The 12,860-nt window shown below is 39.4% G+C and overlaps 1 protein-coding gene across 1 annotated transcript; it reads left to right on the top strand.

Moving 5' to 3' along the window:
• The first annotated feature begins 2,318 nt into the window (after positions 1-2,318).
• On the top strand, positions 2,319-12,793 carry alpk2 (alpha-kinase 2). The gene is made up of 11 exons (XM_014009314.1): positions 2,319-2,354; positions 3,698-5,561; positions 6,527-7,949; positions 8,029-8,176; positions 9,162-9,289; positions 9,383-9,427; positions 9,517-9,815; positions 11,459-11,547; positions 11,630-11,847; positions 11,926-11,974; positions 12,063-12,793. The coding sequence occupies exons 2-11, from the start codon at positions 3,864-3,866 to the stop codon at positions 12,268-12,270; spliced, it is 4,305 nt and encodes a 1,434-aa protein (XP_013864768.1). The 5' UTR covers positions 2,319-2,354; positions 3,698-3,863; the 3' UTR covers positions 12,271-12,793.
• Positions 12,794-12,860: the final 67 nt, after the last annotated feature.

The following is a 12,860-nucleotide window of genomic DNA, read 5'->3' on the forward strand; positions in this document are numbered from 1 at the left end:
CACACACACACACACACACACACACACACACACTGCTGGTTATTTTTATCACAGTGTTAAAGTGATGAAATCAACATGACGAAACACTTTCAATGAGGAGGTTTGACTCCATGATGACAACAAGACTCATTTTTGACATTTTTATTTTCAAATCTTCAGAATTTAAATCGAGCGTTCATTGGGTCTTTACTCATTCCAAATTAATTTATCCACTGTGCCACTCCAGCATCATTCAGCTGCTTTTTCTCACACTCGGACAAGCTAGGTGTCACCGTTTTCCACCTTGTGTTGTCCTGGAATTCTTGGACAGGGGTCCAGACAGCATGCAGGCAGCCTGTGTAAAAACAACACGAGACAAAAATACATCTTGCTTTTGGTAAGATGATACTTTTCTTTTAATGACTGCAGGAGGACACGAGGACGCCTCAGCTTCAGAAGCTCACATGTTCAACATGACACAACATCAAGGCTGTGCTCAAATGTCCCACAACAACTTTGTTCCATAAACTTGTTTTTCGAAAAAAAAAAAATCTGTAATTGTTTAGGATATATTAAGTTTGGTTAACAAATTCTGGAAAAAAAATATGAGCATTGCTTTCAAACATTCATCAATTTTGTCCCAAAGTTCTTTAAATGTTTTGTCTAAAATAAAACAAACAACTTCAAAAAGAAATCTAAACCTAAATGACCATATTGTTACCTGCTACTGATGTATTGTAGTTTTCCAAAATTTTCAGCTTAAAACCAATAAAATAACAGGATGAGATTTAGGGCAATTTTCTTCTTACTATTTCTAAATTTTTTCTTGTAAAAAATGCTACCAAAACTCTTTTTTAGGGATCATTTATAAGCTTACTTTAAATTTAGAGATCACCTCAAGACCCCAAACTAAGTGTTCTACGGGCCATAGTGGGGTCCCGACCCTTAACTTTGGGAGCCACTTATTTAAGTACAAGTTAACGTTTGAGTTTATTTATAAAGCACATTTTAAAACAGCTGTTGTTGGCTAAAGTGCTGCACTTAATGTTGAGAAAACAACAGAGCTTGAAAGGCCAAACAACAAAAGCAATAAACTTTGGCAAAACAAGTAAACACTTTTATAAAAACAAGAAAATATCAAAAAGATGGAAACATTTAAGGTCTTATGTTGAGTTAAAGCCAAGAAAAGGCTTAAAAAGCCTGAATGTTGAAGCCTGAACAGGAGAACTTCGTTACATGTCTCTAACATATTTCAAGCCTTTTTTCCTTATAAACCAACACACACATTAATTTCAACTTCAGTCCTAACTTTAAGTTTTGATTTAAAAATTGAGGAAAAACCTAGAGGTATAGTCAGCTTTAATCTTTTTGCACTTCTCCAATTCAAAATTACTCCTGATTTGTCAAAAATCGAGCTGAGACAATACGGTCATACTAAAAGTTTTGTTGCTAAACAGTTTATTGTTTACAATGTCATGATTTTATAACAAAAAGCTGTTATTAATCAGTGATTTAATGATCATTTGACATCAAATACAATTGTTTTAACTCTTAATTTTAGATGGGAGGAAAAAAGAAAGCAACTGAGAGGGCAGGGATTTAGTTTTAGTGTTTTGTGATCACAGCTTCTGATTCTGGTTGCATTGTGTTGTGAATTGAACTGACTTGTTTAAATGAACTGGATAATAATCTGAACCTGTTAACAGTCCACTGAGATGACCCAGTGATACACAAATAAATTGAACTGAATTTAATTAAATTAAATAATTTTATAATTAAATCTGGTTTTATTGATTTTGCTGCTAATGAGGTTTTGATGCTTTATAATAAAATGCAGTGAATAAAATAAAAATTTGTCTTATTTTTTTTAATAAATTACATCAAATGTTGAAATTATACAGCATCATCAAGCTATAACCTTTGCATAGTTTCTCCTTTTTTTCTTAAATAACTTTTAAGGTGATGTGAACCTAAGAGACAGGATTGAGCTAAAAACTGAATCCCCCCTTTCTCCTGTATTCAAATTATCTACAGTGGTATGACTGTTAAAGTTGTAAATGATAATAAATCTCCAATTATTGCTAATAAGAGCAATTGAATCAGGCAGATTTTGTTTTTGTTTTTTTATTTGCAGGAGTCAAAAACCTTCTTGGTTCAGCTTAGATGATGCCAAAACTGGTTCTATAAAGAACCGTGTCTGAAACAGCCTGTAAGGATCAAGTTTTAAATGTTCAGGATCAGCACATGTCTGCGATATCAGGTAGCGGACTTTGTACTTGAGGGGGACAACATTTAAAAATAACCCCACACCCCAAGACTGTGCCTGAAGTCCTGCATCATGGCTCTATAACCTGAAGCACACGACCATGAAATGGGTACGTACTGTTTGCATGGCTGGAAATCCCCCTTACAGACCAGACAACTGTTTTAATGCCTCAAGTAATAATTATAACACTTTAATCAGCGATGATTTATCTGCAAGGCAGTGTGTGGCTTTGGTTGGAGAAAGTAAATGTTGTCTTCTGTCTGGCTGAAACAACCACAGCATGACTCACATGACACACTTCACTGGGCATCCAATTTCCTTTGATTAAGTTAAATGAAAAATTAGTTTAAATGCATTTATTTTTTAACCAACAATCTTGTTGTTCGTGAGACAGTTTTATATTTTTGTTTTTTCAGCTGTCAAACTTGAAAAAGTCAATTTTATAACAGAGATTTAATGTGATGTGGTTGTTTATTAGACAGAAAATCATACATAAGCACTTTTATTTTTCAATGTACTTTTCAGCTCTGAGTTAGATGGTTTGAGTCTGTTTACTTTCAGTAGGCAGGATGAGTATTTCATTGTAAACATTCGAGGCTGGAGCCTTTGACAAAGTGTCCTTCATGCAGCTGAAATGTGACAAATGCAGGTCAGAAGGGAAGAGGAGCTGGTATTTTTCCAGTATCTCTGCCACCAGATTCCAGCTTGTATTTCATGGTGTGTGTTTTTAAGCCTCCACCTTCAGGGCTTCACACCTGACCCCAATGCCAAAGAGTGTTTGGATACTAAAATGTAAATAAAACATAAAAAAAATGTTAGAAAGGATTTTTAGTGTATAATATATATATATATATATATTAGCTGGTTGTAATCCAACTGTAAGGACGCCCTCAAAAATGAGATGGTATACATCTCAAGGGTTTATCCTTAAAATAAATATTTTTTTAAAAAGTGTTCTCTATGTTAAAACAACGAGAGCTTATCTACTTTATCATAATTGCAAAAATTTATTTTTTTATTTCATATTAATTACCTTACTGTACAACCTTTTTACACTTAAAAAAATGTGTTTGTTTTATTTATGTAATGCTACAAACAACAAAAGCTGCCCCGACAAAATTTTATTTGACAAAGTGGGTGAAAGATCTCTTTAAAATCTCTCAAATAAATGCAACATGCCACTAACCTGATCATGTCCTGCAGCTCAGGTAAAAATATCACCTAATGTAGCAGCTAGAGGGTGATGGTGGGCTTTGATTTAAGAGCATCAAGGAGATGTGTTTCCACATGAGCTTCAAGAGGTTTGTTTATTTTGTTTGTTTGTTTGTTTGTTTGTTTGTTTGTTTGTTTGTTTGTTTGTTTGTTTGTTTGTTTGTTTGTTTGATTGATTTTTGGTGCTGTTCAGTTAAGAACTTCCTTTAGTCAGAGATAATCTTATGTGCTTCTTTTCAGACATGAATCTCAAAATAAAAGCTGTTCTCAAAAGATGGAATGATGCCAGAAAAAACAGAGAAGTTAAGAGTTAATTTGTGCAAGCAGACATTGGTCCCAAATCTCCAGGAGTTGCTGTTTGAGAGCTGGGCTCTGTTTTCCGACTGAAGCACAATCAGGCGTCCTGATGGATCTGTCTCTAACTCACTCAGGCGACCGAACAGCAGCTTCTACTGATGGTCAAACTGGGGATTCACACACTGCTTCTCTTTTATTGACTGCACGTGAACCACGGACACAGACTGAATCTGGGCTCATAGACACGACTGATGACCCAACACTAAACGCTTCCAGGGATGTAGATGATTCGAAGTGTTTTTCAGTTTGCTCAGAGACTTCACTGAAAAATGATATGAAGAACCGTTGGTGTTTAGGTCCACCAAAACCTGAAAGTGAAATGTCGCTTCTGTCGCCTCATGGCTTTCTTTCACCTCAATCTAATTCTGCAGAGTTTGATGTGAAACTAGAACATCCCTTCTCTTGCATGAAGATAGCTAGTTCACCTGAATCTTCTAAAGATGTACCATCCAGATTTGAGGCTATGATGAAGCCGTCTATCCCCGTGCCTTTGTCCACCTCCAGCTACAGTTTGGAACATATGCCAGTTTTGTCATTATCAGCTCAGTCTGATAGTTTAGACACTGATGCGATGGTAGAACCCATATCAGACCTTTATATTTTTGAAGGTGACACACATGACTTCATCCTCAGCCAAACTGTAGATCCCAGTGAGATTATATGCCCTGAATACCTGCCATTATCGCAAACAGGAATGGAGAAGGCAGACCATGACTGTGGTCCACATGTCCTGATGTGTGATTCAGAAGGCATTGTGTCACAATGTCATCACAGCTTTAGTGAGGAACAAGCTATAGAGAGCAACCTGTCAGAGGTGAGTCAACACGGAGACTTACGAGCATCTGCTGCCGATGCCTGGGAGGTGGAGTTGATGTCAGGAAGTGATGTGAGGTCAGGCAAAGCAGAGGTCACTGATGTAACCCCCCAACTGCAGCTCAGCAGCAGCCCAGTCGAACTGTGGATGGACGCGCGTCAGGATCTGATGGGTGAGGACGAAGAAGACGTGGTGGTTTTGGACAAAGTGAGTCATTTTCTGATGCAAGAACAAGTGTCAGGTTTCTGCCCCAGTGACAAGAGGATTGGCTGCTCCATCAGCGACTCTAAAGGTTGGGGACCACCGGTTAAGAGGTGGTCATCGGTGGACAGCTGGGCAACTGCACTCTCAGACTGGACTGGGATTGTCGAGGATCCATCAGAAGACATTGCAGCTGCTTTCGCAGAGATAGGAGCTGAAATAAATGCTTTGACTCAGTCACTGGATGAGTTGAACGCTCAAACTGAGTCAGATACACTGCAAGAAAATATAAAGACGACAGAGCAAACTCAGGAGATTATGGGCGTTCAGGATCAGCCTCTGAACACCCAAAGTACCCAAGAGAGCTCCATTTATTCTGAGCAGAGCTGTCTCTCTTGGGGTCTTGAAGCAGGAGGACCTGAGTGTCCGAACAGTTGCTCAAAGATTGTTGAATCCCTGTGTGACCCGGAAAATACCACAAAAGAAGAACAGAAGTCGGCAGGGTTCCCATTTATGGGTTCACTCAGCATGATGATGCCCTCTCCAGAAAGACGCCCTACAGACATGACTGAGAGCACACTCAGGACTGCAGCTGCTTCTTCCTCTGATTTGACTCTTTCTCAGTCTGATGGATACTTAAAACCTTTTGAGGACAATATTTTCTTGAGTGGTGACAATGATCCAGTCAAACTGAACATAACAGAGGATGCAGATTTTTTCATTCATCCAGAGGTAAGACGACAATTGTTTTGTGTAGATTGATGTAAAACTCATGAATTCTGTATTGCATCACTAAAATTAAAGAGAAGTCAGACACACGTCAGAAGAACACGCTGCTCTCAGCGTGGTAGAGAAGGTGGAAAGATTCACCCTTTATACAAGAGCGATCAGATAGACATCGTTGGCAGAGAAACAAAGCTATCCTGCATTTTAGAAACAGAGCCAGAATGTTGAGAGACATTCTCTCTCCTGTCCTTGTGATTGCTTTCGTACCTTTAGTGGCTGCAGTTTGCCAGTCACGTATTCTCACATGAGGCTCTTGTGTCTGGTCAACTTGTTTTGAGCAGAGGGCCATTCGGGACTTGCACCTTAGCCTTGCATTATTCGATAAGTCCATTGGCTTCTGTCTCAAAGGCTAACAGTTGGAGGAATCAGAAGTGGCTGAGAGGAAGACTTCAGGCAGCCAGAAATGGCATCTAAGAATAGCTGAGAGTTCGATGATAATAGCAGACATCTGTGACTTGTCAGGGTGGAGGGGTGAGAGGCGAGCACAGCTGAGGACTGAAACATGACTCTTACTTGCTCTACCTCTCTCTTTTGCGCCCTTTAACACACCCGGTCCAACCACACCTCACTTTCAGAAACCTGAGGTCGGGAAGCTGAAAGGTCCTCTGAGTGAGACGACTTGTTTCATTCACTTAGGTGGGTGCCAAATCTGTACCATAGTTAGTTATTAAGAGCTAACATAGAAACATGGGATTTCATAAACTTCTGCTTGGTGGCTCTATAGGCAGGTATGTATTGAACAAAAATAAAAACAATAATAATTTTCAGTTTTACAGCTCTTTTTTAAAAACATTATGGTTTCTATCTATTTTTTGTCTTTGTTTATACAAAGCAAAGAATTTAAATCAATTTTAAGGCAGAGTAATTCTTATAAATGTCTTTAATTATCATTTGTCTGTTTTCATCGTCAGCCCCGTGGAGACGGACCACATCAGGTGACTGACGAATGCGTCTTGTCACAGCCAGGCTTGGTGGACAAGAAGGAGATTTATTGCGAAGGAAACACATGTTCAACAGATCCTGATACCTTCCACAGACTTTCTCCAACACACCCAGATGTGGACACACAACGTTATCCTTGTACGGATGTGTCATTTAACACTTTGCCAGATCTTCTTGGAGAAGGTCGAGTGGAGCAACATTTGGAAAGTCCTGAGTTCACAGCATATTTAACTCCTTTTGGTAGTGACAGTTTGGAAGGTGATCAGATTCTAAAAGACTGCTCGGGTTGTGATTGTGTACAAAGCTTGACTCTCTGCTCAAACCAGGTTGGAGTTACAGACAAATCATTTGAGGAGAGTGTTGAGGAGCTGATTCAGAAAAAGCAGAAAATAATAATCCCTGCCGATAAACCTGCAGATGCAATACAGGAGCAGCAAATCGAAGACACAGAACATAAGGTTTTAACTATAACCAAGGATATTACAGAGCTCAGCAAAGATCTAGTAAACTTTACTTCTCTCCCTCTAGACCATTTTGTTATCTCAGAGAATAACTGTGTCGCGTACCTCACTTTAGATATAAATGATCCCTTTACAACCGGGGCCGCTACACCCATTTTTACACCTACAGACCTTGAGGAGCTTGAGTTGAAGATGCCTCACAAAACCCATAAGACTACCGTGGAGGGCAAAACACGCTCCAAAAAAGAGAAATCTGGTGGTCACCATCACAATGTGCAAGCTTCCAAAAAACAAGAGAACATATCTCATCATGTTTCCACGCAGCAGACCTGCAAACAGCAAGAAAATCATCCCACAACTGGAGAAACCTACATCAGTGAGCGATGTGATGCTGGGATTGAGGTCAAGGATGCTAAAATTGTGATTGAGACCATTGGGACTGAGAAAAAGCTGCATGGAAAGAAGAAAAAGAAACAAGGTCAGGGTGTGAGTGTTAGGAGCGAAGGGGAGACATCAGCTGATGTGGGGAATGGAGCGAAACCAAAAACAACAATGCTAAGGGTGGACATGTTTGAGGCCAAGCTTGGGGCTAGAACTGGGAAGGCTCCGAAAGACAGCAGTCAGTCAGTCAGTGCTGAGAAAAAGTCCAATCAATCACAGGATAAAATTCCCCAGGAAGAGCCTCTACACCGCACAGATCATAAAAACCTCCAGACAAAAAAGGACTCCTGCCCTCCAAATGAAGATGTCATTAAAAGGAGGCGGATGTCGGGAGATAAATTTGGAAAAATTGTCAGCTCTTTGGAGTCTAAACTACCAAAGACAGACGCTTCGGTGAAAGCAAAAGAAGAAGAGCCCCAAAGGAGTGTTGTTGCAGCTCGTAAGAAGGCACACAGCGAGGTGGTCAAACAAAAAACCCCACCAAAGGAAGGTGAGAAGACTCATCAAGCAGTTAGAAGAGCAGTTGGTTTTCATGCAATGTGTCATCATAAATATCCTGGTTTCTGCAGAACCTAAGGTGGTGCAGCCCATCCAGGCTGTGTCAGTGAGCGGAGACCCTCAGAGTCTGTGTCTGTGGTGTCAGTTTGCTGGAGTCCCCTCAGACTACACCGTGACCTGGAGCAGAGAGGGGACTGTCCTGTCTGAGAGCAAGAGAAGGTATTCTCTTTCATTTTGCAAAATTCATACTGTCGTCTCAAAACGGGCCTTTTTATTAACATGTTGTCACACAATAATCAGGTTCTGAAAGGGCTTCATCAGTTTAACACACACAATCATTCTAATATGAAGAGAAGTTTGGTACTTTTAGCGTTACTGCAGTTAGAGCCGGTGGTCTCTGCCAGTCAAATATTGAATTTCATATATCTTTACAGGGTATTACTTATTTCTTTTTTCAGCTATGTGTCCCAGCTTTCTCTTTATGTGTGGTCTTACATTTCTTTACGGGGTTCCCTGCCTCCCTAACTCCCACACAACCACTTCCATGTTTAAAACTTACTGTATCTATGCAGGAAGAACCCGTCCAGAAGACCTATACAATTCTTTTCTTTTTTTTTATTCTGAAATTCAGCTTTTCATCTCAGCTCTGCCCTGACAAACTCTTAGCTTATTAGTCCATCAAAAATTCTCCAAACAGAGCTTATTTAAATAAATACCTACCACATGTAAGATAATAATTGTTCATTACCTTTTCACAGAATCTTAAAAAAATATACTGTCACTTTAACTTGAACAAGTTAAGCTTTGATACGAGAAATACAAGCTGAACATTTTACTAATTTTAAATGGCCAGTTCATTTTTAAGGAGCTATATGTAATACAGTATAACAAATTGCAAACACTATTCCCTTAGTTCGAAAATATAACAAGAGTACATGAAGCTCATCAAGTTTTATTAGACTTTTTTTGATTTACTGCATAAACAAAGCAAAGCTGAAAATTTGACATTCCAGAAACTCCGCAATCAATTATGTAAGCTGAAAAGTCAATTATTACTACTTATTTTCCTTCTACTGTATTTCCCTCGGTAAAGGGATAATCCTATATAGAAAAAACAGGACACTGTAATTTATTTATTATTTTTTTCTGAATGACGACTCAGAGATGTTTGTTGCCTTTTGTGACTCTGTACTTTTCTCTGAAGTGCAGGGGACGAGAGCAGAGTGACACTGACCATCACCAATGCCACCCACAAAGACCTGGGCAGGTTTGAGTGTCGCCTCAGCAGCTTACATGTTTCAGTCACCCTGGACTATCTGCTCACATATGAAGGTGAAGAAAATGTGATCTGTAGGACCACTGAATAAGTAAAAAAAAAAAAAAAGCAAGCATTAAATTCTGTTTTTCACCCTGGTTGTACTTCAGTTCTTAGTGAGATTGTCATCCCTGCATCTCCAAAGACCACTTCATGTGAGTACTGCTCAGCAAAGAGTCTGATTACTTTCTAAAGTTTTTACAAAAACGTAAATTAACATATAATTTGTGTTTTCTACTCCCAGCCACACCCGTAAACGTGTGCAGTGAGCAAGAGGACGCCCACTTTTCCAAGCTCTTGTTCAGGGAGGATTTTCTCTCAGAGCAGTATTTTGGAGAGAACCATCCCATCAGCATCATCACTGAAAAGGATCACTTTGGTGAGGGGATGCATCGGCGAGCTTTTCGGACCACGCTGAAGGCAGGCCAGATCCCCCTGCTGGTACCGGGACACGCCTGTGTGCTCAAAGTGCACAACGCTATCAGCTACGGGACCAAGAATAATGACGAGCTCGTTCAGAGGAACTTTAATCTGGCTGTAGAGGTGAGAAGATACTGGCAAAATAATCTGACACTACAATCCAGTGTTGTCAACGCAACAGGAAGGGGTGGACTATTCTCTATCTCTGTCTCAAACTGTACATCCATGTCAGGGGTGCCAAACTAATTTTCACCAAAGGCCACTTGAGCCAGTGACATGATGGTGAGGCGCTCAGTTCATTACGAATATGAACCCTACAGAATAACTTATTCACCATTTGGCTGGCAGAAGTTAACAAGTAATGTTTCATATCTCATATTAATATTCTTCCCACAAATAAAACTGTAGCCAACTTGGTGCACATTTCATTAAAACAAAGTTATGGCCTACCTTTACAGATAAGTAAAGTCCATGTACCGGTCACATATGCACATCCAGTCTGAGTCCAGATAGTGTCACAAGTTGAAGAAAGGCAAGGAAAGCAAAAATAAATAAATAAATAAATAAATAAATAAATAAATAAATAAATAAATAAATAAATAAAAACAAGAGTTCAGTTTAGAAACTAGTTTGAGCCTTGACTTATAATCCTCTATTCTAAACGTCAGGTTTGACAAGAGGAAAAAAAATGGATCTCAGCTGCATATGACTTTTGTATTAAACTGTATTAAAATGAGAGTTTATAAAACAGGTACTAAAAATGCCTCCCTTTACTTGCTAACTGTGAGACTGTAGCTAACTTACTGTTACTTCTTCTGCTGCTCAGAGTAGTCTCTGTGGCACCAGTGGGGGAAAATGGATCTCAGCTGCATATGACTTCTGTATTAAACTGTATTAAACTGAAAGTTTAAAATACAGGTACTAAAACACCTCCCTTTACATGCTAACTGTAAGATTGTAGCTAACTTACTGTTACTTCTTCTGCTGCTCAGAGTAGTCTCTGCAGCACCAGAACTGCCAGCCTCAACTTGTGTCTCTTCACAGTGATTTCAGCTCACAGAATATGTTACACAAATATATACAAACAATGACTGAGCTCTATGTGATATCTTGTGCATACAGTGTACAACTGACTAACTGTGAAATAAATAATACATCATTAATAAAAGTAAAAGCAGGGTAGTTTTACTCACTCTTGAGTTGAGTAGCTGCGGAAAAGCAGAGAAATGAATATTTTACACTGTTAATTTCACCAGCTGAAGGCTGCTGGGTACTTTTGAACCCTGTGTACCCTGACAGTGGTGAGACACTGTCATTTCACGGGTAAAATAATCTGCACGCATTATCTGTAGTAATGATCATTGCTTAAAATCAGTTTATTTTAAGGCACAATACATTTTTGAAGCTCTCAGGCCACATAAAATCCTGTGGCAGACCACATTCGGCCCGCGGATCTGGAGTTTGACGTGGGATTTATGTGATGTTAAACAAAGTTTTAGAAATGGTGTGCTCGTTTAAAAATGTTAGATACAGACAAAAACATTCAGATTAACGGGATTGACAAATTATTCTGAAGTAAAATATTAACAGGCAAAAAGGCATGAGAAAAATTATCTTACAATAAAATAAAGTTAAACAGCTGTGTAAATTAATTGGAACTAAATTTTGCTTTGGAAAATGTTTTTCTTTTGTTGTTGTTGTTGTTGTTTCTTTTTGTATATGATTTGGCAAAACACATCTGATTGTTCTTTTATTGTGCTTTGCAGGAGTGTCAGGTCCAGAACACAGCGAGGGAGTACATCAAGGCCTACACCTCGGCTGCTCAGTCTGTCGATGCCTTCGGAGACGTCCCTGAGTGAGTGACAAACGCATCAAACCTAAAAGCAGACGGCCAGTCCTCTCTTACATCGTGTCCCTTTCCTTTATGTGCCCACCAGCATCATTCCCATCTACCTGGTTCACCGTCCGTCCAACGACGTCCCCTATGCCACGCTGGAAGAGGAGCTGATTGGTGACTTTGTCAAGTATTCTGTCAAGGACGGCAAAGAGATCAACCTGATGAGACGTGACTCAGAGGCGGGGCAGAAATGCTGTGCATTCCAGCACTGGGTCTACCACAACACAGAGGGCAATCTGCTGGTCACAGACATGCAAGGTCAGGGAAACAGAAACAAAAGGAAGGGGGAAGCTGGTTTTCTGCAGAGGACTAAAAATCTGTCTGCTTTATTCTCAGGAGTTGGCATGAAGCTCACAGATGTGGGAATAGCGACCTGTAAAAAAGGGTGAGTATGCCTTTCGACGTTAACACAGGAGTTTAATACTGGAGTGTTTTTTAGACCAGGAGAACTTAACGTTGCTTTTTTGTTGCAGATACAAGGGCTTCAAAGGAAACTGTGCCACGTCTTTTATTGACCAGTTCAAAGCTTTGCATCAGTGTAACAAGTACTGTGAGATTCTGGGGCTCAGTTCTCTGCAGCCCAAACCCAAAAAGGCCTCAGCAGCTCCGAAACCTAAACCCCAACCCGCTGCTGCTCCCAAGAAGAAAATGTTTGGGCCCACGGTGAAGGGGAAATTGTAACAAAACAACATTAAAAATGTGACTTTTAAGACTCTCTTCTGCAGAGAACTTTAAGGAGGAACCAGGATGGGGAGCACAAGACAGCTGTTTAATCTGAACACTTGATAAACATTTATTTATTTTTTAGACTGATTTAGTGAGAGGATGCTGGGGTATCCAGATATATATATTTTTCTTTTTCTACTGAACATTTTCAAACTGTTAGTTCATTAAATTAATGAGCAGGTTGATTGATTGATTTGAGGAAATGTCTTAGAATTAGTTTGTGGAAGTGTCTGATAAGGTTTGCATGGATGAAATACATTTTATGTAGAGTCATAAGACATATAAATACTTTATTTTTTTGTGAAACTCAGGATGGGTTCACTTTTACCTTCAATGCAAAGACATTGTAGTCAATTAAAGCTTTTTAATGTTAGGTCTATAACTGTATTCAAGGAAAAAATGTGAACTTTTAATTTGTATAATAATATTTTAAGCCATTTTCCCTGCTATGTTGATTTAAAATGCTTTAAGATGTAAACTGTGCTGGTTGCTGCTTCTGGAGGTCAGTATGTGCGCGTGTGTGTGTGTGTGTGTGTGTGTGTGTG

This window comes from Austrofundulus limnaeus, unplaced genomic scaffold (assembly GCF_001266775.1).
Source record: "Austrofundulus limnaeus strain Quisiro unplaced genomic scaffold, Austrofundulus_limnaeus-1.0 Scaffold57, whole genome shotgun sequence".
NCBI lineage: Eukaryota > Metazoa > Chordata > Actinopteri > Cyprinodontiformes > Rivulidae > Austrofundulus > Austrofundulus limnaeus.

Bases quoted from the DNA above. Each gene is read 5' to 3' on its own strand.
- alpk2 (XM_014009314.1), top strand. From the start codon at position 3,864: ATGGATCTGTCTCTAACTCACTCAGGCGACCGAACAGCAGCTTCTACT. The intron at 7,950-8,028 runs GTGAGAAGACTC...TGGTTTCTGCAG, and splicing joins AAAAACCCCACCAAAGGAAG to AACCTAAGGTGGTGCAGCCC. The intron at 9,290-9,382 runs GTGAAGAAAATG...GTTGTACTTCAG, and splicing joins CTATCTGCTCACATATGAAG to TTCTTAGTGAGATTGTCATC.